Source organism: Saimiri boliviensis, chromosome 2 (genome assembly GCF_048565385.1).
Source record: "Saimiri boliviensis isolate mSaiBol1 chromosome 2, mSaiBol1.pri, whole genome shotgun sequence".
NCBI lineage: Eukaryota > Metazoa > Chordata > Mammalia > Primates > Cebidae > Saimiri > Saimiri boliviensis.
In genome coordinates, this window is record NC_133450.1 from 35,723,036 (window position 1) to 35,746,086 (window position 23,051).

At 36.4% G+C, this 23,051-nt stretch overlaps 1 protein-coding gene across 7 annotated transcripts in view; it reads right to left on the reverse strand.

Moving 5' to 3' along the window:
* RAD51B (RAD51 paralog B) overlaps positions 1-23,051 on the reverse strand; it is a 747,205-nt gene that overhangs the window by 592,992 nt on the left and 131,162 nt on the right. The window contains exon 8 of one of the 7 annotated variants that reach the window (XM_074393089.1): positions 9,486-9,695. The exons of the other annotated variants lie outside the window; for them this stretch is intronic. Within the exon in view, the coding sequence (XP_074249190.1) occupies positions 9,576-9,695 (120 nt within the window). The 3' untranslated portion in view covers positions 9,486-9,575. Of the gene's footprint in view, positions 1-9,485; positions 9,696-23,051 lie in introns of those variants that run through there. 7 annotated transcript variants of the gene reach the window in all.

Here is a 23,051-nt window from a genome sequence, read left to right on the forward strand (position 1 = left end):
TAAAATTCAGGAATTTATTTATAACTGCATGAACCCTAGACCTATTTCTCTATTTCAAAGATAAAACTATTAATTTTAAAAGCTAAGCAATAAATCTTAAAAAGACAAAGTGTAGACTTCAGTAGAATTTATCATCTCTACTACCTATTAAGCATTGTGCAGGTAACATAACTCAGCTCTTTCGCTTAATAATTTGTGGTTTCAACAAACAGCCACCATTTTAAACTTGATAATATGTTTTACAGAGTATATATTTAACATCTGTGATGTACTCAGAAGTATAACAGACTCCAGTCAAAAGAAATAGAAGATAATGTTTCTATCACACTGATATCTACTTGGGAAAAAGAGAACAGACATAATACAATTTTTTTTAAACTTTAATAAATCAACATGAAAACAATAACAGTAGAAGCTTGGTTCAAAAGTACTGTGGAAAAATGGGGCCTGATGGGATGGGATTACCACAAAGACTCCTTAAAGAAAATTATCAATCAGATTTGGGAGAAATATTGGTGAGATTAGGGTAAATGAGATCAGTTGGTAGGAAAAGGCATAATGTTATTTAAGAAATATTACCTTAGTAGCAGCAGTAGCACAGTGTTAAAAGGGAGAATTACTAATTTAGAGAAATCAGGGAGAAAACTATTGCTATAATCCACGCATTAGGGGTTGGGGGCCTACCACCCAGAGTAGTGGCTATTAAAATGTCTTGTGATACACAAAGAATCTGAAAGCAAAAGTATTCCTTCACTTAAAATGTTCAGATCTATTAGAAATCATAATTTAGTATTATATTTTAACTGCATTTAGATATTTTTAAACCATACACAAATTACAATTGCATTTTTAAAAATTTACTTTTGTAGGGCAAAAACAACTTTCTATACTCATCTTGAACAGTAGTGAGGCCTGGGGGTTGCAGAGTTGTTTACAGTGAACTCTGAGGGACTCCCATTGCCAAATCTGCCCACATTGTAGCTTCATGTTTATAAAACGGCTAGCCATACTTTCTTTTTTTCTCCTTCAGCAAAATTAGTAGACTAGCTTTTAGCATATGGAAGCATTTTCACATTGCAAGTTCTGGTGGTGGGGGGAAGGAGCAATTTGCAAATGCCATCAAATGAAATGTGCACTTTCAAATGAGGCTGATTAGACAGTTTCATGTGGCAAAAGTTGTATTCAGTAAGTCTCTTCCTTTTTTCAAGAAGGAAGTGCTCAGATTTGCATAAAATACAGCAGGGTGATCAAGGAAGGTGTCTTAAAAACATTACAGATTTTCAGAAAAGCACTTTTATTTGAGTGTCCAGGACTGAAATTCAAATAGATTTAATTTTTATTTTAAACTCCTTTTAAAAAATATTAAAGTAGTGGCAACAGGAACAAAGTAGAATAGGGCAGTGGCTACAGAAAGCAACAGTCTTTTGCGGGCTACACTCAGATTTCTTCCTGATACTTTTTCATGTCTGCCTCTGCACCTCCTTCACACTGTCTCTCCTCCCACTTCTTTATTTCTTTTACCTTTAAATTCACCAGGGAAGAAAAGTAGGATATGTATTGCAAGTATGGGATGAGTAAAGAAGAAAACTAAAAGATGCAACAGAGCTAACATCATCACACTGGTTTTATGAGCAGGCCCTTACAAGTCATCTAGAGGAAGAAACACACAGGCTGGAGGGATTAACTGAGGTGTTATTCAATTGACATTCTTTATTTTCCCAAAGAAATATATTTATATGTCATTACCTATAAGGATAAAAGGTAAGAATCAAGAGCTTAAACCTTTTCACTTTCTTAATTTCTCTAATTCAAATATTCCAATACTAAAGACAGAAATCTTGGCTGAAACTCCTACATACACAAATAAAAAGAAAAACTCTTTTTTGTATAACACCAGTAAGTTAGCACAAGAAAACAAAAAATGTGAAAATAATAGCCCAAATCATAGACTTATATCATAAATCATCCTAAAACACAAACTTAATGGAATTTGAGATAGCTATAAGGAAAAGTCAAATGCTCCTCTTATTAAACTCTATGACCAAACATTCTACTTATGGCTTTAGGGGGAAAATAAAGAAGCGGTACAAAAAGGCACAGAAATAGAAAAAGCCGTAAAAGAAAATACAAGGGAATACTGGTAGAAACTAAAATGTAAATATAATTCTATCTTATCAAGATCACAGAAATAAATTTAAACTGATCGAAAGAACTGGAGCTTTAATTCCCATGGGCTCTCAGGCTTTGTTCTCTAGGGCTTTTACAAAGTGTGCCAAGAATATGATGGAACACAATTAACCATAACGTTATTTTTAGGCACTATGCGTACTTATATTTTGATTGATATCATTACCTGATTTTAACTCTTCTTGGTGAATAAAAAAAGAAGCTAACACAAAATTTCAATTATTGCCCTTTCTTTGTGAATCAAATCCATAAAACTTTCAAGAGGGAGAAGATAAAAGTAAATTCCTTATTCAACTTCTCTTTGCCAAAGGGCTTGGCCAGGCCCATAGCTGAAGCAGGCTAAGGATCAGAGACCTTGAATTGCTTGCTACTTAATACCTGTTCTGCTCTAGGCAACTCTGAAAGTTTTGCTTTGATAGTTCAAGGCTAAAAGCCAATTCTGATATTTGGCCAGAGGGAACTTTTTAAAATTAATCTCTTCATACAGCAATGTTTCTTCAGGAAAATAACAAAATGTAGTTTCCAACTGTCCTGCAGGCCCAGTTCATCCTCATGAATGTCTCTGGCAGTTAAAATTCATTCAAAAAGGATTTTTTACAGCTGAGTCAAGATTTCTAGTTTTTCAATCAACCAGTATACATTCATAGCACACTACAATAAAGATACAAGAAGTAAAAGGATTTTGCTCTCAGAAAATTGGAATTCTAGTTGGAAATGCATATTCACCCACTTAAACTAATTAAAAATAAAGAAAGGTACTGTTTGGTACTGAGTGTTGATAAAATGAGAATTCAAAGATTAAAAACTAGACTTGAGCCAAGTGAAATGGCCAACATGGGAGGATCACTTGAGCCCAGGAGTTCAAGATCAGCCTGGGCAACACAGGGAGACCCCACTACTACAAAAAATGTTTAAAAACCATCTGGGCAAGGTGACATGCACCTGTGGTCCCAGCAACTCCAGAGGCTGAGGCAGGAGGACTGCTGGAGCCCAGGACGTCCAGGCTGCAGTGAGCTTTAACCATGCCACTGCACTCCAGCCTGGGCAACAGAGTGAGAACTTGTCTCCAAGAACAAACAACAACAACAAAAATTAAGCAAAAGCAAAAACAACTGGAGTGGGCCATAGAAGTCCAAATTGTGTTTATGAAAGAAGTAGGGGGAACATAAAGAGATTTCAGTAAAGAACAAGAATCAATAAGATTTGAAAAAGCAAGTAATATAAGCATTACAGGTGAGAGAATAAAGCATTAATAAAGGTAAGAAAGTAAAACTGAACATGGTATAAAAGGGATGGGGATAAGGTTTGGTCTGTTAAATCAAGTTTACCCTAAAGCTGCCTTCTTACATATTTTCAGTTCAGCCTAAAGGTTTTTCTATACAATGTGAACTATAATCTAAAAGGATGTGTAAACAGGATGTAACTTGCTCTTGTGACAATCACTGAGTTTGGGCCAAAGGGTGCCAACTGTTCAAATCACGTTCAGATAAGGCAAATGTGCAGCTATAACAAATCCAGCTGTTTCTTGTACCTCACTTCTGTACTTCTGTATGTCACTTTCCTTTTTCTGTCCATCAATCTTTCAGTACATGGCTGTACTGGAGCCTCTCTGAGCCTACTCTGGTTCAAGAAGCTGCGCAATTTGTTCAATTGAACTCTGTTAAATTTAATTTGGTTATGGATTTTCTTTTAACAGACCTAAGGTGTAAACAACCAGTTTAAGTAAAATAGCTATGTTTGTTAAGGTTTATGGTTGAATAAATATGGTAAGGCTGGTTTATGGAAGGCTTTGAATGCCAAAGAGACCAATAGAAACTTGATTAGGCCAATGAGAATCACAATTGGTTATTAATAAGGGAAGCAGAAGCATAAATTTCTTTTGAAAGGGTGGTTTTACAAACAGCATGCAGGTAAGGATTGGAAGCCAGCAAAGACGATGGAACCTGTTAGGTGCAAAGTGATAAGAACCTGAACTTGAATAATAGCATTCATTTGTGCACCATTCAATAATACTTATTGAAAGTCTGAATGTTCATCACTCACATGTGAACAAGATAGATATGATATTACTAGCCCACAGAAACCATTAGGCAACAAACGTTCATTGTTTTAAGTTGCTAAGTTTTAGGGTAATTTATTAGGCAACAGATAACTAATACAGATGTGAAAACAGTAAAGAAAATACCAAATAAGGTCAGAAAAACAGGAAAGAAAGCAAAAAAGCATACTACCATTGAAGACAAAAATTAAGTTTCAACGTATAGTAGACTGGTAGTCAGTATCAGACATAAAAGAGGAAAACCATCACAGCACATGTATACCTATGGAATGAACCTGTACGTTCTGCACATGTATCCCAAAACTTAAAGTATAATTTAAAAAAAAAAGACATATATAGGATGATGAACATTTTTTAAAATGTTATTAAAGTCGATACAGTTCACAACTAACTAAAAATTACAAGAGATATACAAGTACTTACCATAATTGATGACCAAATTTTTTTTCCTTAAAAAGTGAATGAGTAGGGAAAAAGTGTACAAAGCTGATAAGCACCTCAAATGTAAACAATTTATATTCCTACGTCTATGGGTCAACCATTAACTGATGAAATATCCAGTGAAGTATAAGTCTCATGTATGGTAGTGAGTTTAAACAAAAACTTCACGTCTGTTTTGATCCAATAACCTAACTTTAGGCCTATACTCTCCTTACAACAAAAGCAGCAGCTTTGAATTTATTCAAACATTTATCATATCACCTGCCATATGGTGCTATAAATGATTTACATATTCCCTATCCTAACTACATTATAAGTTCCTCCAAAGTAGGAACCTTTAGTTTATTCATATTTGAAATCTGACTACATAGGCCAATATCTAGCCCATAAAAGATACTCACTTGCTAATTGAAAGTTACTGTATTTAGTAGAAAAACAAGGGATTTCGAAATATATTCACATACCAGCTATCATTTTTGAGGTATTAGGAGTTTTCTACCATTTCTGTCTCTGCTCAATAGTATCTCTTCATTGTAATTCCCTAAAATTTAGCCTTGTCCCATTTGTCTACCTTAGAACACTGGTCAAGGTCCTTCTGCAGGACATTCATGAGCTTCAAGGTCTTCACTTCTGCTGTATTTACTATTCAATCCTAAGAGTTATAATACAAACCTTCATTTCAATTATATTGAACTGAACAGTCTTGAATCCATATTCTTTCATGTTTTTCTTCCCAGATCATCTCAAATTTTAACTTGGAATGTCAAGATATTTATTTGAATCTAAAATTCCATATTCCCCTGTATACACAAGTTGATAATTGCCTGAATAAAGTCATTAAGTGGCTATATTTAGAAGAAACTTAAGTAGAAACATAAGAAATAAGAAAATGAGGTGAAGTTATAAAACTTAACATTTAAAATAAACACTGGATGCTTACTTTTTAAATGTCCATTTGCGAAACAACTAAATATTCAATTTTTAAAATGGTCCTGATACACCAAATTAATCTAAAACTTTGCCACTTAAAATATAAATAGGCTACTACTGATCTTAAAGAGCTGTAATCAGGACAAATTCTTACATTGAAAATGTTTGTGGGCATTTACTCAGAACAGCTGCCACCCAGGATGACTAAAATAACACAAATTAGATGTAATTGAGTTAAAGGACCACACCAGGTTTGTAATTCAATTTGTCCTATGTGGTTTGGATTTGGGTTTTCTTTTTCCCCTCCAGCAAACCACAGTTTGAAAACTTCATCAAATGGGAAGTACAAAGGAATAGGAATATATAATGCAAATGTTTATCATGAACAATTTACATAAAATCCACTTTAACAGTTTAGACCAAGTTTGTGTGTCTGTGTGTGTTTTAAGTGTGATGGCAGCAAACACTTGTTTGAATTTCCTTTGAGGGTCCTATTCACTAAAACTTCTTGCTGCCAATTTCTCATTTTATTACAATTTATCCTAGCTGTAAAGTAAATTTTATTTTGATCTAATTTCCTGACTTTGCACACTATTTACCTAGAAGTACAAAGCAGAATCCAGCTTGAATTCAAGCTCACTTATAGACTTTAGTCCAAAATCCTTCCATTAATGAAAGTCAAGGATAGAGTCAGAATTTTGACTAGAATGTACCTTTCAGCAGCCTTAGATATGGTTGATTATAAGTTGCTGATAGATATGGCTGATTACATTGTCATCACTGTGTTAATTTTGATTTCTATATGTCTAGCCAGCATAGACCTGCCCGTAGAAGAATGTTTAGATAAGATGTCCTGAAACTAACCAATCCCTACCCTTGTTGGGATCTACTTATATAAGAGAATGATCACTGAAGGATGTTTAAGAAAAGAGTTCAGCTTAGAAATTTAGCATTGCTTCTCACCATGCCCTTTCCATTAGAAGTGATGGGTTTGAAGCAAACTTTGAGATAACGAGTTTTCCAAATGAGTGTTTTGTTCAAGCACCTCTCAATGCATGGCACGATAATAGTTCCACATAAACCCAAAGGATCTGATGTAATTAACAGGCTTCATTTCAGAAAATCTTGTTTGACAAGATTTCTCTGATAATTACGGGTTAGGCAGACCACAGCAATAGGACTGTGTATCAACCTGATAACCAATCAAAAATCAAACTTACCCTCTTTTAATATTGATTACGTAGAAAGTATTTGAATTCTTGCCAGTATGTAAAAGTCACTTTTCTCTGTGTAGATAATGTATGAAACTATTATTGAGGCAAACTCTTGCCTCTGCATTTTTTACTTTGGCAGATACAGACATGAAAGGCACCTGGCCTAATAATTCTTCCTTGTATAACATTCCAGGACATACCATAAGCCTATCCCCTCTAAAGTCTAGGCCCTTCCCAGCTTTCCTAAGACTTTAAAACCACACCCAAGAAACTTAAGCTTCTTAGGTTGTTCAGATGATATAGCTGTCAATCATGTCAAATAAAGAGGGAAAATGGCTTTTTAGAAATCATATCTTATTTAACAATATTGATGTCAAGGAGACAGAATTTTTTTTCTAAACTAAGAGAACTAGCTACTCATCTGTCTTCTCCCTGCTATCTGACACGACCTGAGGTATGCCATAAATCTTCCTAAGACACAAGACAGAGAAGTACTACTGGTTAATTACGGGGGTCTCCTGAATAAACCAGATGCTGAGTACAAGATGGTTAAGATTGTTGCCAGTCAGAACACGCACAAGGCACTCAAATGATCTTGGATGCCAAATTCTTGTTTTTGTTTCTCTCCAAAAATGTGGTAACATTTGTGTTACAGGTAGAAAAATGTACTATTGTGGCAATGCTAGCTTCTATCTTAAATTCATTCACAGTGAAAGCCATACCTATACTTTAAAAGTTTGTCTCAATAAATCTAAAATTATATAGCCATTATCATTTTACAGATGGGAAAATTAAGGCATAGCAGAGTGGTGTGACTCATCAAAGGGCAAATATTAAGATTGTGCTTACATACCAGTTGCAGAATAAACGTCCAACTATTCCCCGAGGGAGGATGAACTAAGCAGTCATATAACACACAACAGTCACAAAGAATAAAAAATGTCCAAGAGGAAGTCTGGAATACATCAAGAACTATGTATTCTTCAAGACTGGGCTCAAATTCTGTCTTTTATAGTTCATTCCCATCTTTCCATTTTCCAGATTTTCTAAAATACTATTAAACTGTCTTTATTTTAATAGTAATTTACTTCTAAGTACAAAGCTGCAATTCAGTTTACTTTTGCAGACAAGGAAATGAAAAATAACAGATACAAAGCAAGTCAGTGGTATCCTCTCTAATTTCTCTTCTTGGTTACTTGACTGATTTGAATTATAAAGTTTAAGAAAAATTTTAAAAGTAGCCCTTTTTTTTTAATCTTCAAAGCCATATTCCAAGACCAACTCTCAAATCTGCAGATAGAAAACATAGTCTACTAGTACAAGAAGTGTAACAAATTTAAATTTAGAACTAGCCAAGCACAAGTAATCTTTTTAAATTCATATGAAACTGCTGAATAAGGAAACAGACCTTTCCTTACAATATCAATTCAAAATGCTTTGCCTCAGCTGAGCCTGGTCTGAAGCCCTCCAGAGCAATTTACCTACTGAGCTATAAACATGAACAGTTCATTTCAGTACAGGTTATACTTAAAACAAGTTTCATATGTGTTTATAAATACTTTATGGAATATATAGTTTTAAAATCATAATCTTTAATAGTTTTAACATCATAATAGAATAGTCCACAGATACAGAAAATATACAGCAAACGCTGCTGAGCTTGCGGCAATCAAGTGTTAGTTTTGTTCACCAGTTGGATACTAAGCTTTGAAAGAATTATCATAACATTTGGGGTGACATCATTTTGGAAAGTATGCTGAGAAAACAGTAAATTTATTTAAACTCTTCTCTCAAGTATCTCCTTTGTCTAAATTGTTTTTCCTTTAAAGAGAAAAAATTACTGCTGTTCTGCATCAACAAAAGAACAACAGTGACTTTTTACAGAGGCTAAAATCTGTTAAATGTTTTCCTAACAAACAGCAACCAATCACAAGAAGGTGAGAGTGGAATTTAGAATGAGAATCTAACAGGACAACATCACAAAAAGTGTTAGACCTTCGCTTTTATGTAAGTTTTTAGCACAGTTCTACCTAACATGGAACACTGTTTGCTGCCCTAAGAGAAATAATAAACAAATTCTAAATGACCTATTCTGGGAACTTCTCTCACTTTGAAGAACTTCCTTAAATATGAAATAACCACCCTACTGCTACCATTAATTTGTATAACATCTTTTTATTTATTTATTTATTTTTAAAGCGCTGATACTGTTTATTCGGCAGGAAAACTCCACCAGCCCAGGAGGGGACAGGTGGGTTTAATCCTCCTCCTTATCATCTCTAGTTCCAGCCCCGCCCTGACCCTTCTTGGCATTCTTCCTCTTCACACGGCCCGGGAGGCCACCTCCGTATAGAGCGCGGAAGGAGAAGTCCATGTACTTCTGGGAATCCATGTGCACAATGAAGGACGGGATGTTCACCACTGGCTTGCGGACCCTGATATGGCACTGGCGGATCAGCACGCGTGTGTGGCGGATGGACCTAGCCAAGCTGAGCTTGAAGACCTGGGTCTGCAGGCGTCTAAGAAATCCTCAATCTTCAGGCCCAGGATGTAATCCAGCTTCATCTTGCCCTCATCCGGCACCCCAATGCGGACCAGCCGCCGCAGCAGGGCGTTGCCTTCCAACAGACGCCGTGGGTCCTTCTCGTCAAGCGTCAGCAGCTCCTGCGCGGCCTCGCGGATCTTGGCCAGGGTAAATTTGACCCTCCAGACCTCACATTTGTTCCGGAGCCCATACTCGCTCATCAGCTGCAGCTCTTGGTCCAAATGAGATTTCTCAAAAGAGTCTCCGCGGGGTCACGTAAGTTTTGCAACAAACGCAGCTCTGGGCCACCGGGATTCTGGCTCCGCTTACCTGTCTGCACCTAAGCACAGGACCCCGTCATTGAGAAACAGCAATTTGTATAGAATCTTTATTGAGCAGCACAAAATAACTGGCAGTAGTTATCTTTACTATTTCACAAAACATCCCTGGGTAAGTCAGAAATAATCTACCACACGTTAAAGATGGGAAAATTTAAGAGCAAAGCATGACCTGCAATCACAAAGTGAGACGGTTATGAGCTGGGACTAATTCCCCAATTCCTGACTGCCAACCTTTTGTTCCTGGTATATGACGGTACCTCTTACATATCTGAAAATTCAAAAGTATAAAGTGCAAACATCTTACAAGTATTTTATCCAAAGCTCCCATTCACTTTGACTCAGTCCTACGTTTCTTAGTTTTATACAGTAAAAAAAATTTCAAATACTAGTGGTCTAAATTGATTGTCTATAGTTTTGTGGTTATAATATTTGGCAGTTATCAAATACTTTTGGAAGTTTACTTTGAACATTAAATGATCATTATAAATATCCATAAGTAGCAGCATTAAGTTTTATCTATTTAAATATTATTTATTTACAGTCCTAATTAAGTATAAACTAAATCAAGCACAGAAAGGTTCTTAGTTTATCAGAATGTATCCTCTGAAAATAAATTACCTAATAGAATGCTAGAGCTGTAAAAGCCCTCTAAGTCACCTAATGTCTTCATTTTACATATTTCAAATTTGCTTAATTTGGAAATGTAAATTAAGTGTTCAACAGAAGCAACGGAGGGAGGACTTAGGCATATGGAACAGAGAAAAACACATATATATACAGCAAAGAGTCCTGGTTACATTTAATTCCCATCAATGTAGTAACTGGGTGGAAGTGGGTTATGGAGAAAGAAAGGGGAGACAGTGTTAATGCTAGTGAAGTCCTCTGAACTGGGTCCAACAAGTATTTCTAAGACAGTCTAATTTTTAAGGATAACACTCCTCCTGAAATCAAAAATTGCAACTTTCTTTACATTTAATCAGAACCAATAATTGGTTACTGATATGGTTTGGTTCTGTGTCTCCCACCCAAATCTCATCTTGAATTGTACTCCCATAATTCCCACGTGTTGTGGGAGGGTCCCAGTGGGAGATAGTTTGAATCATGGGGGCAGTGTTCCCCACACTGTTCTCGTGATAATGAATAAGTCTCACGAGCGCTTATGGCTTTATCAGGGGTTTTGGATTTCGCATCCTCCTCATTTTTTCTCTTGGCACTGGCATGTAAGAAGTGCCTTTCACCTCCCACCAGGATTCTGAGGCTCCCTAGCCACTGGGAACTGTAAGTCCAACTAACCCTCTTTTTCTTCCCAGTCTGGGGTATGTCTTTTATCAGCTGTGAGAAAACGAACTAATACAGTAAATTGGTACCAGTAGAGTACAGTGTAGCTGAAAATGTGGAAGTGACTTTGGAACTTGGTAACAGATAGAGGTTAGAACAGTTTGAGGGGCTCAAAAGAAAACAGGAAGACAAGAAAATATGGGACGGTATGGAACTTCCTAGAGACTTGTTGAATGGCTTTGGCAAACTGCTGATAGTGATAAAAACAATAAGGTACAGGCTGAGGTGGTCTCAGATGAAGATGAAGAAGATTGTTGGAACTGGAGCAAAGGTAATTCTTGTTATGTTTTAGCAAAAAGACGGCAGCATTTTGTCCCTGCCCTAGAGATTTGTGGAACTTTGAACTTGAGAGAGATGATTTAGGGTATTTGGTGGAAGAAATTTCTAAGCAGCAAAGCATTCAAAAGGTGACTTGGGCACTGTTAAAAGCATTCCATTTTAAAAAGGAAACAGAACATAAAAGTTCAGAAAATTTGCAGCCTGACAATGCAGTCGAAAAGAAAAACCCATTTTTGGGGGAGAAATTCAAGCTGGCTGCAGAAATTTGCACAAGAAGGAGCTGAATGCTAATCCTCAAGACAATGAGGAACATGTCCGCAGGGCAGGTCATAGGTCTTCATGGCAGCCCCTCCCATCACAGACCCAGAAACCTAGGAGGAGAAAATGGTTTTGTGGGCTGGGCCCAGGGTCCCCATGCTAAGTGCAGCCTAGGGATTTGGTGCCCTGCATCCCCACTGCTCCAGCAATTGCTAAAAGGGGTCAAGGTATAGCTTGGCCCATGGTGTCAGAGGGTGCAAGCCCCAAACCTTGCCAGCTTCCACATGGTGTTGAGCCTGAAGGTGCACAGAAGTCAAGAACTGAGGTTTGGGAACCTCCACCTAGATTTCAGAAGTATGGAAGTGCCTGGATGCACAGGCAGAAGTTTGCTGCAGGGACAGGGCCCTCATAGAGAATCTCTGCTAGGGCAGTGTAGAAAGGAAATGTGGGGCTGGAGTCCCCACGCAAGAGTCCCTACTGGGGCACTGTCTTGTGGAGCTGTGAGAAGACAGTCACCATCCTCCAGACCCCAGAATGGTAGATCCACTGACAGCTTTCACCATGCACCTGGAAAAGCCTCAGACACTCAACACCAGCCTGTGAAAGCAGCCAGGAAGGAAGCTACACCCTGCAAAGCCACAGAGGCAGAGCTGCCCAAGACTATGGGAACCTACCTTTTTATCTGCATGACCTGGATATAAGAAATGGAGTCAAAGAACATCATTTTGGAGCTTTAAACTGCCCCACTGGATTTCAGACCTGCATGTGTCCTGTAACCCCTTTGTTTTGGCCAATTTCTCCCATCTGGAATGGCTGTATTTACCCAATGCCTGTACCCTCATTGTATCTAGGAAGTAACTAGCTTGCTTTTGATTTTATAGTCTCACAGATGAAAGGGACTTGCCTTGTCTTGTATGAGACTTTGGACTGTGGACTTTTGAGTTAATGCTGAAATGACTTAAGACTTTGGGGGACTGTTGGGAAGGCATGATTGATTTTGAAATGTGAGGACACGAGATTTGGGAGGGGCCAGGGGCAGAATGATATGGTTTGGGTCTGTGTCCCCACCCAAATCTCATCTTGAATTGTACTCCCATAATTCTTACGTGTTGTGGGAGGGACCTGATGGAAGATAGTTTGAATCATGGGGGCAGTATCCCCCGTGTTGTTTTCATGGTAGTGAATAAGTCTCACAAGATCTGATGGTTTTATCAGGGGTTTCCACTTTTGCATTCTCCTTTTTCCTCTTGCTGCCACCATGTAAGAAGTATCTTTTGCCTACCACCATGATTCTGAGGCCTCCTCAGCCCTATGGAACTGTAAGTCCAATTAAACCTCTTTTTCTTCCCAGTCTTAGGTATGTCTCCATCAGCTGCATGAAAATGGACTAATAGTTACTAAAATTTTTTTATCTTCTAATTGTCCATATCAGATTGCTACGAGAAGAGGAAAGGGTTAAGCTAGCCCTAAAGATAATACTTACATGTGAGAAGCTGAAAAAACTGTGATAATCTCTACATACTAATAGGAAAAGATATCCAAGATCTACTGCAGAGTCAAAAAAGCAAGTTTGTAGACTGAGAGGCAGAGTAAGTATGATATTGATTCTGTGAGGAAAGCAAACACACACACACACACACACACACACACACACACACACAGAGAGAGAGAGAGAGAGAGAGCGCAATACTACATGTCATAAGCCCATTTACCTATCCATAACATGTATCTCTAACTCAGTGCATAGAAAAAGGTCCGAAGGAACAGAAAACCGAACTGATAATGCTTCTCATTATTGGCATTGGTAGGTAGGCAGCTGGGATTGGGGATGACAGTGGTGAGGGAATGTCAGAGTAGCCTTTCCAAACATTCCGAATGTTTTTAAAATAATATGTTAATATATTACTTATTTAATAAGAACTAATTTTTAAAAAGAATCAGATGTGGATAAAAAGGACAAAAGCAGGAATATGCAATGGTTAGGGAGAAGCATGACTAGGCACAGCATGAGAAGCCTCTGCTTCATCAGTAACTTAAGGTAAAGAGCTGCTATTTTCCTTCATTCAGTTTACTCCTTAAACCCATCATCTCTGGCTCTATCCTGGTGATTTTTAAAAAGCACCAATGTGAATGTGAAGGCTCATAGTCTTATGAGTTTCTAACTGTTCTTTACTCCTTTGGAACAGGAGATAAGGTCGGAGTAGTAGGTACATGAGGGTAATGAGTTTTCTTTTAATTCTTGAAATTAACAATGATACCAGATATCTGCTGTGGTTATTTTTCTCTATCCTTTAGCTATAAAAGTAAGTGCTGGCTTTTGGCTGTATAAATAGGAGGGAGGCATTCATTTAACACTGTTACAAACCAGTTTCATCACTGCTATAACTCCAGTACCTTTTGGAATCAAGTCCTTCCTGGTTTGCCCAGGAGAAATTAGTCTGCAGCCACTAATCTGAAATCTGCTCTAATGGTGGTCCTACTGCTTGGTCTATGCATATGGTTTATTTCTTTTGTCAAGAGAACTCTTTGTAAAATCTTGGCTTCCTCAGTTCCTCCATACAAACAGGAGTTTGTCAGAGAAGAGTGTTCTGCATGTATGGGGCAAGGAAAGGCATGATCAAAAGTACAGGTCTATAGCAAGCTCAGGGAATTATGAGGAAGCTGGTGGGACTAGAATAAATGTATATGTATGTCTGGCAACGGGGAGTGGGGAAAGAGGAAATTACGGCAGATGATGAGATGAGAATAAGTAGATCAGAGCCAGACTCTGAAACCCTGGCATGACAAGCTAAGGAATTTAGACTTTATCCTTTGCGTGTTAATGGGGACCCTTCAAAGGTTTTTAAACCGGAGAGTGATATGATTAGAGCTGTCTTTAACAAAAGAGATTTGACAGGAGTATGGTGGATGGATTAGAAAATGGAAAGGTTGAAAGTAGATAAGCAGCTCTCCAAAAATGGAAGATGAAAAGGGCCTAAACAGGGCAATGGCTAGGAGAATGGAAAGAAGAGTATGAAAAAGCAAAGTCAAAAAGCAATTTTAGTGACAGAAGAGACAGGACTTGCTGACAGATTGGTTGTGAAGACAGAGGGAACATAAATACTCAAGATGAATGTGATGTTTCCAGCTGAGAGGATGGAGAGGCCATTAATGAAGATAGAGAGTATAGGAAAGGAGGTAGGGTGTTTGGAGTATGCCAGAAAAATGGGTTTGGGATTGAATGAACTACTTACTAGGATAGCAACTCTTACTGCGCTCCCAAAGGATAAGGATCTTTGTTTGCTAATTTTCTCTGTGTTGCACCTATTGCAATGCCATATGCATTTAATTCAAGTTTATGAAAATGGTGATAATGCTAATGTATGCCAGGATAATTGAGACTTGACAATATTTAAGATATCTCTTCAAAGTGCCTGTGTAGAAAAGAAATATGAGACAAGGTGGTTTGTTTTACTTTTCTGTCCAATTTCTTCTGTAGTCATTTCCAAAATAAATTCTTAATAATAACAGGGTTTTTAACAAGAAGGTCCATTACTAAGGGCAACCTGTTGCAGACCATCGTATGTCTCACAACTTTACATTCTACACATTCCAATAATCAAGTCACATCACCTCTAATTGTCCTTCTTGTTCAGGAACCTGTACTACCACTTACCATTCTAAAACCTGCCGCACCCAACAGTCAAACATAATCAGAGCCATTGTTAACACTATGGGAAAAAAAGAACCAAATCACGCAGCTGTTAAAAAAAACTTTAGGGAGGTACAGAAAAAAAAAAAAAAAAGCACCATTTGTTCTGGTTAATGTTGTTGTGCAATGTTTTCTGGGGTTTGCCTTGTAGGAATTTTGAAATCATAACTAAATAAATCAGCTCCGGCAACACAAAGAAACAAGATTCCCTTCCCCTTTGGCTGCCTGAAGGAATAATGGGATCTTCTCCATGAGGTGCATACACTTTGGAGCTGCTTTGTTTTTAATCCTCTGCCAAGTCAAGTTTTAGTTTTATGTTAATCTTAGTAACCACAGTAAATTCCAAATCTTTGACAAGTAAATGCTTTCTTCCTCGCCAGAATCCCACCACTTTCCTAACTCCTAGAGCTTAGGAGTTCAATAATGGCTGCACTACTGATCTCTTTTAATGAACAAGAAAATAAATACATTATAAATTAGGCATATTTCCTGATATTTACATGTTAGTTTAAGGGTGAAATGGGTACGATAAAATTGTCATCTTCTTTGCCCATCATTTAAAATGTGTGTGTGTGTGTGTGTGTGTGTGTGTGTGTGTGTACAGTAGGGAAAAGAACAGCATAGAAAATCAGAAGATCTGAGCCCGAGTCTCATTCATTTCAGTTGGCTGTATGACATTAGTTTAAAAACTTTAATTTGGTTTCTCTATGCATAAAAGTTAGGCAAATATACTAGATGTTTTTCAAAGTCCCTTTCACTTTTAAATTCTGATTCATAAGATGTATATTACCAATTTTTTAAAAACACATAAAAAAGTCACTCAAAAAAATTCCTTAAAAAAACCCAAATTTTTGGTGGTAAAATGGAATAAGCCTCAGAAATTATCTAATCTGTAGAGCTTTGAAACTACATTCTATGGGAAATGCCTAAGCCGAGAGTTATAAACTATTTATTTCTTGGAAGGATTCCATAGTTTAAAGAGAAAGATTGCAACTGGCTAATCTAGTTCAGCTCTGTCATTACAGGTGAAGAAACTGAGATCAGGAATGAAAGAAGAAATATAACATCCATAAAATGCTGTACAACTATTTAAAATGATGGTAAGAGAAAAGGGGTCAAGATAAGCTAAAAAAGAAATTAGGATATAAAAGTGTTTGAGTATATATTCATTTTTCAGAGTAATAAACTCATTGTATCACTTTCTTTAAAACATTTTCATTATATAAACTCAAATAATACAAAAAATATGAAGAAAAAAATACAATAAATAATCCAAAATCTCACCATTGAGAAGTAGTCTGTATTAGCATTTAGTGACCATTATTCCAGACAACTATTCACATATACAGATAGAAAACGGAAATAAATGACAGACATAAATGTATTCTTTCTGGGATGAGATTATAGTCACTATTAAAAATAAAAAATAAAAATTCTAATGTTACCTGCAATTAACAGAAGCCAAAATGAAACTGAAGAAATTTTAAATCTTAGACAAATGTTTCTTCACTCAAGAAACATTGTGAAAAAAATCCCTCTAAGTTTAAGAAAAATGATAAAAGCCACAAAGAATAGATTAACTTTACTTTTAAGCTACTTTAAATTTTTGACAGTTCTGACTGAACTGCTGCCATGAATGATAAGATTAATAATCTCTTATTCCCATTTCCCTTCTACCTACCTTCCAATTGTTGTTGTATGTATTTGTTTTACTTTGCCATGATGTAGAGTGTTTACAGTCTGTTCTACTGCCACAGTTTCTACAGTGTCTAAATCTTACATTTATATATGAAGTTATTTAATATCACAACCAGTTTTTGGTTTGATTCTTCTCTTGGTTGGCTAAATTTTAACAAGTAGTTCTTTTTTAGAAAGGTCTCACAGATGCTATATTCTCTGGGTTCTTTCACATTTGAGAACATATGCCTGTGGCCTTTATATCTCAACAACGTCTTAGCTGGGTACACTGTTCTCGGGCCATCATTTCTTTTATCAGAACTGTGTTGACATAACTCCTATAATATTCCACATTGTTATGAAGTCTGAGACCAGTCTGAGCTTCTTTCTTACAGATAACTTTTGCTTTTCCTTACATGACTGAAGAAATCTTTCTTTTGTTTGACAACAATCAGGATATGACTTGATGTTGAACTTTCTCTACCAAACTTCAGGATTCAATTTATCTTTTGATCTGCAGGTTTAGTTCTTCTTTCAGTGAAGTTTTGCTATATCCCTTCTCCAAATACTTTTTTAGTTTGATTTGTTGGGTCCTCTTCTTCATAGACACCCAGTAATCCTTTCAACTTCGTATCAGATCATTGTTAACCAAATTGCTTTCATCTTTGTGTATTATTCCTGTGTTTACTGTATTTTAAGCTTTCACTCCAAACCATTAAATTTTTAGTAACCTCTATTCTATTCCAAACTTGTCCTATATCATTTATTAGTTTTGAACTAGAAGTGTTCTTGTCCTCAAATGTGCTTCCTTAGCTCTACAAACTCACTTTTCAACAATATGAATCCATTTTAAGATGTTATTTGTATGTACATGTGCGTATCTATGTGTATATGTACATATACATGTACTATAACAGTCCAAAAGGCTTTTATCTACTTTACCAAAATGTTAATGCTATTATGCTGCAGTCAATGATTTCTTTTCCTTTTCGCCTATCTGAATTTCCTAAATTTTTTCATAGTGAATGAAATACGCTCACACACTGTTTACAGACACACATATGGAAATGTAAACGTTGTATATATATTTCTAGAAAAAGAGTGGATTTCCAGAAAAAAAAATATTGAGAACAAAAAAATAAATATTTTCACAGAAAATATTGTGAAACGATTTGTCTAAGCAAGTCAGTTGGTAGGATTTTTTCCTTCAACTAACTATGCTGTTTCCAAGATGTTTGCTTCTCACAGGATAGCTACACATTTTCAGAGAACTGAAATATCCAGCCAAGGACTAAACATCTTTATTTCAGTCATGCAAAATGGATAACTTTCCAAGAATAATATTCTTCCTCAAGCTATGTGCACATTGTTGTCTTTGAAAAATAGGAAAGTAAGCTGTATTAGCATTCTGATAGCCAGCATATAATCTGTGCCTGAGACACAGATACACAGTGGATGTGAATGAAAACCTTTCCTACTTTCTTAGCAACCAATTTTGTTCTTCTGTTTTGAGACTGAGCAAGTAGAGGCCTCAGAAAATTTCTTTATCAAGACTGTATCTAAAGAAGGAAATTCCAACTGGGCATGGTGGCTTATGCCTGTAATCCCAACACTGGGAAGCAAAGGTAGGAGTATTGCTTGAGCCCAGAAGTTTGAGACCAGCCTGGGCAACATAGCGAGACTCTGCCTCTAAAAAAATTAAAAATTGTCAAAATATAGATATGCTAGAAATAAGACAACATGGTAAATTTTAACTGTTTTTTCAACTTTAATTATGTCACCTAATAACACTTAGAGATACATCAGCACATTTATACCTGGCTTATCATTATTTTTCAAGGCTAACATAAATTTCAAAAGAAATTCTGACCAAAGGAATTCAGGAGAACCAAACACAGATATTCTAAAAATTCAAAAGTCACAATCTAAATTTCAGGATTGGTAACACTAGCAGGTGATTATTATTTTACATGTATAAACCTCAATAGGTTACAGAATAAAACATAAAAATGAAGAATATAGAAAATCAAGTAATACAAGAAGTTGTATCACTTAAGATGAGTTAATACAAAAAAGTGTGATGTGAAAAACTGACTACAATAAAAGATGTGGCAAGTAAACTACAGATTCATTGAAATATAATAGAAAAATTCATGATCAATCTAGAGAAAGGGCAATAGAGGTAAGGGGAAAGGGGAAAGAAATATTTTTCAAGGAAATATTTAAAAGCTTCCTTATCAGGCTTTTTTTTTTTTGGAGACAGTGTCTTGCTCTGTCACTAGGTGTCAGGCTAGAGTGCAGTGGTGCGATCTCGGCTCACTGCAACCTCCCTCCACCTCCTGGGTTCAAGCAATTCTCCTGCCTCAGCCTCCCAAGTAGCTGGAGTTACAGGTGTGCACCATCACGCCCACCTAATTTTTGTATTTTAGTAGAGACAGGGTTTCACCATGTTGACCAGGATGGTCGTGATCTCTTGACCTCGTGATCCACCCACCTCGGCCTCCCAAAGTGCTGGAATTACAAGCGTGAGCCACTGTGCCTGGCCCCTTATCAGTCTTGTATCTGGAATATCCTAACAAATAAAACTAAACTTAATTGCTGTGTCCACATTAATGACTTTGGATGCCCCATTTTATAATTTAGTTTATAATGCAAGTTTACAAAGACAAATGTTTTAAAGGGAGGATACAATAGTAAAATTTGTTTAGAGCTAGAGCATCTTTAAAAAGCACTGAGAACTTATTCACTTTGGCTACAGTTTCACCTCATCAAATTTACATTCAACCATCCAACACTATTCAAAAGGTTGTCCCAAGTAAGAATAGGAATGAAAATAAAGAGAAATACGGTTTTTTTACTATAGCTTTTATCTGAGTTTTTTGTTTACTGTATTCAGTCTTGACTTCAAACCAAGTTTATTTGACAAGCACTTGGTGGTAAGACTAGACACTAAACTTTTCCTTGATGAAAACCAATGTGGGTGGCTTCTCTGTATTTTTCATCTTTTTTCAAGAGGGTGCCTCTTTGTGGTGGCATAAGATCTCATATTGCTGTGTGAGAAAGACTGCTGTCCAGCCAGGCTAAACACTCAAAAGTAAATTCCACTTCTGAGTTCTACTGGATTAATAGTGATCAGAAGACTCAATCAATCTGAAGCCAGGAAAGAAATTCATAAAGAAAATCATCACTAGCATCATCATCATCAAATAAAAATAAAGCTTCATATATAGAGCTCTATGTTACTATCACATAAAATAAACAGACATGATTCCTGTTTTCCATGAAGCCTCCATGCTAGAGCAGATGATGTGACACAGACATATAAACAGACATTTCCAACACAGACCAGAGACATGACGGCTGCCACTAGTGCAGAAATAAATCAACAACAGCTAAATATTTATAAAATGTGAGAGATTTATTATGTGCAATGTATTTTGTATAATACAGATTATAGTCTCTGTAATGGGTGAGGACTGAATGAAGGTACAATTCTTTTGTTTTCTGATCCTACTCTCTCTCTGACTTCTCATGTAAGTTTTAACCTGACAGTGACTATTTTGTATTCTACAAAAACAAAATAATAGCATTTAAATTTATTCCATATTGTATACACTATAAAGGTATAGACTCATGAAAATACAGTATAGCAAATTCTACTATGGTTTCTGATGAAATGAATCAGGGCAGAAATTCAATTTTTAAATGCCTTATCAAAAAGTATTCTCACATAATATACTTCACATACCAAGTAAACTATTTAGAGGCACTAACTTTTGGAATGGTTGGTGTTAACTTTTGATCAGAGACAGGGATTTGGAGTGTTATAAATGGTACTATCATTCTCCATCAAATATTACCTGTTTTATTTCTCTAAAACTTCCTCTGGCCATCTTCATCTCTTTGGTCCTTCTTTTTCAAATTTCTTCTTCTCACTTTCTTTTGCCCTCATCTGACTGTAGGATCCACAAATATAAAAATAAAAAGCTCCCCAAATAGATGGAAGGAACATGAGGACCCTTCTCCCTTTTGTTTAGAAAAAGGAAGGAGTCTGTTTTTTAGATAGTTTAGACATATCATAATAATGAATGTGAATTAAGAGACCTTAGAGATTATCTGGGCTCCAGACACAGTAAACATCTTTCAGTCCCTCAAATGTGCCATATTCTTTTATATCCAAGCATTTCCTATAGTTGGATTATGCTTTATCTCCAAATTAACCACCCCAACACCTACTCACCTTTCTACAAAAGCAAACCTTATGTTTTGCTTCTCTACTTTTTCTTATGTGTTTTCACAGCTTGTTCACACATTCATTGACTTGATGCCCCAGAAGACTGAAAGCTTTGTGTGAGGAGGAACTAGGACTTTACCATCTCGCTCTATCACAATACCTGGCATATGGTAGGCATTTAACGAGGGTTTGAAGAGATGAAGAACAAGCCTGACCAAAACAATTAAAATATGTTCTACAGCTCTAGAGCTGCACTACCCAACAGAAGTTTCTACAATAACAGAAATGCTCAGTATCTATGCTGTCCACTACACTAGTCACTAGTCACGTGTGGCTACTGAATGCTTGAAATGTAACTAGTGAAACTAGTTGAATAAATAAATTTTCAGTTTTATTTAATTTTCATTTATTTTAATAGCCATATACAGTTAGTGGTTAACATACTGGACACTGCAGCTCTAGAGTTACAATAGAAATATATGCATGATTTGGTTTGATTATAGTGTTTAATATATAGATCGCATTTTAAAATATGGTTTACTGAAATAATTCAGATTTCCTACGTGAAATGTCTCTTAACAGATTACATAATATTCGAGGACAGGAATTTTATCTTGCTCATCATCATCTTATATATAGTAGATACTTGACATTTTATTAATTTTTATTTTATTTTACTTTATTTTATTTTGAGAAAGAGTCTTGCTCTGTCACCCAGGCTGGAGTGCAGTGGCACAATTTTGGCTCACTACAACCTCCACCTCCCGGGTTCAAGTGATTCTCCTGCCTCAGCCTCTCAAGCAGCTGGGATTACAGACGCCCACCACCACACCCAGCTAATTTTTAAATTTTTAGTAGAGATGGGTTTCACCATGTTGGTCAGGCTGGTCTCAAACTCCTGACCTCAAGCGATCCATCCACCCACCTCAGCCTCCAGGCTGAGATTACAGGTGTTAGCCACCATGCCCAGTCAGATACAAAATCCCAAACAAATTCTAGTAAAACTGCATTTTAAAACATTTAACATTCAGTTAAACTGAATGGGAATACTGACTCTTAAAATTTAAAGAATCTGGTGTCTCTGTTTATTTAATTTTCTTCCCAGTTTAAGTATAATGGATGAAAACTAAAAAATCAGATAACCAAGTTAAAGTAAAACAAAAAGGATGTTACCTGGACTGAGTATCCACCACAGTGTCAAGCAGAAAGGGAACTATGGAAAGAATGTTCCCACATATCTCCTACATCTCTACCTCTGTTCCATCTTTGCCCACATTACTTTCATTGCTAAAAGCCAAACTCCTGTCCCAATCCCATCTTTATCTGTCCAAATTCTACATGGACTTCAATGTCCAGTCCACATGTTGCTTCTTAATGAAGCATTAATGTTAACAAAAGTATTTGGATCTGTCTTGTCTACGTAGTCCTCTAAGGTGGTTAATTCTGTTTTGTTCTATAGGGTTTGTCAAGTTCATTAAATAGAATTAATTTTAGCTACATAAAATCTAATATCTTTCACTTTTCTGAACTATCAGCAATTGACATATGTAGTATTTTATTTTTATCACCACCAATTCTGAAAATTACGATCTTCTTGAATTAAGTCAAACATCTTTTACACATTAGGCATATAATTCGATGTATTTCCAAACCTAAAGAATTATCTTTCACATAAACAGAAGAAATCGGAAGCAAGAGTCAGACACTGTGTCATACAAAACAATGTCTTTGACTGACAGAAAAGACATGCTTGACAAAATCCCAAACTACATTCCTAGAACTACTCCCTGATGAAACCGGTTCCTTACAACATTTGAAAGTACCTTCAAATCCTAAGTGCATATTGGCTTTTTGTGATCCAGCCATAAGGAGTAATAG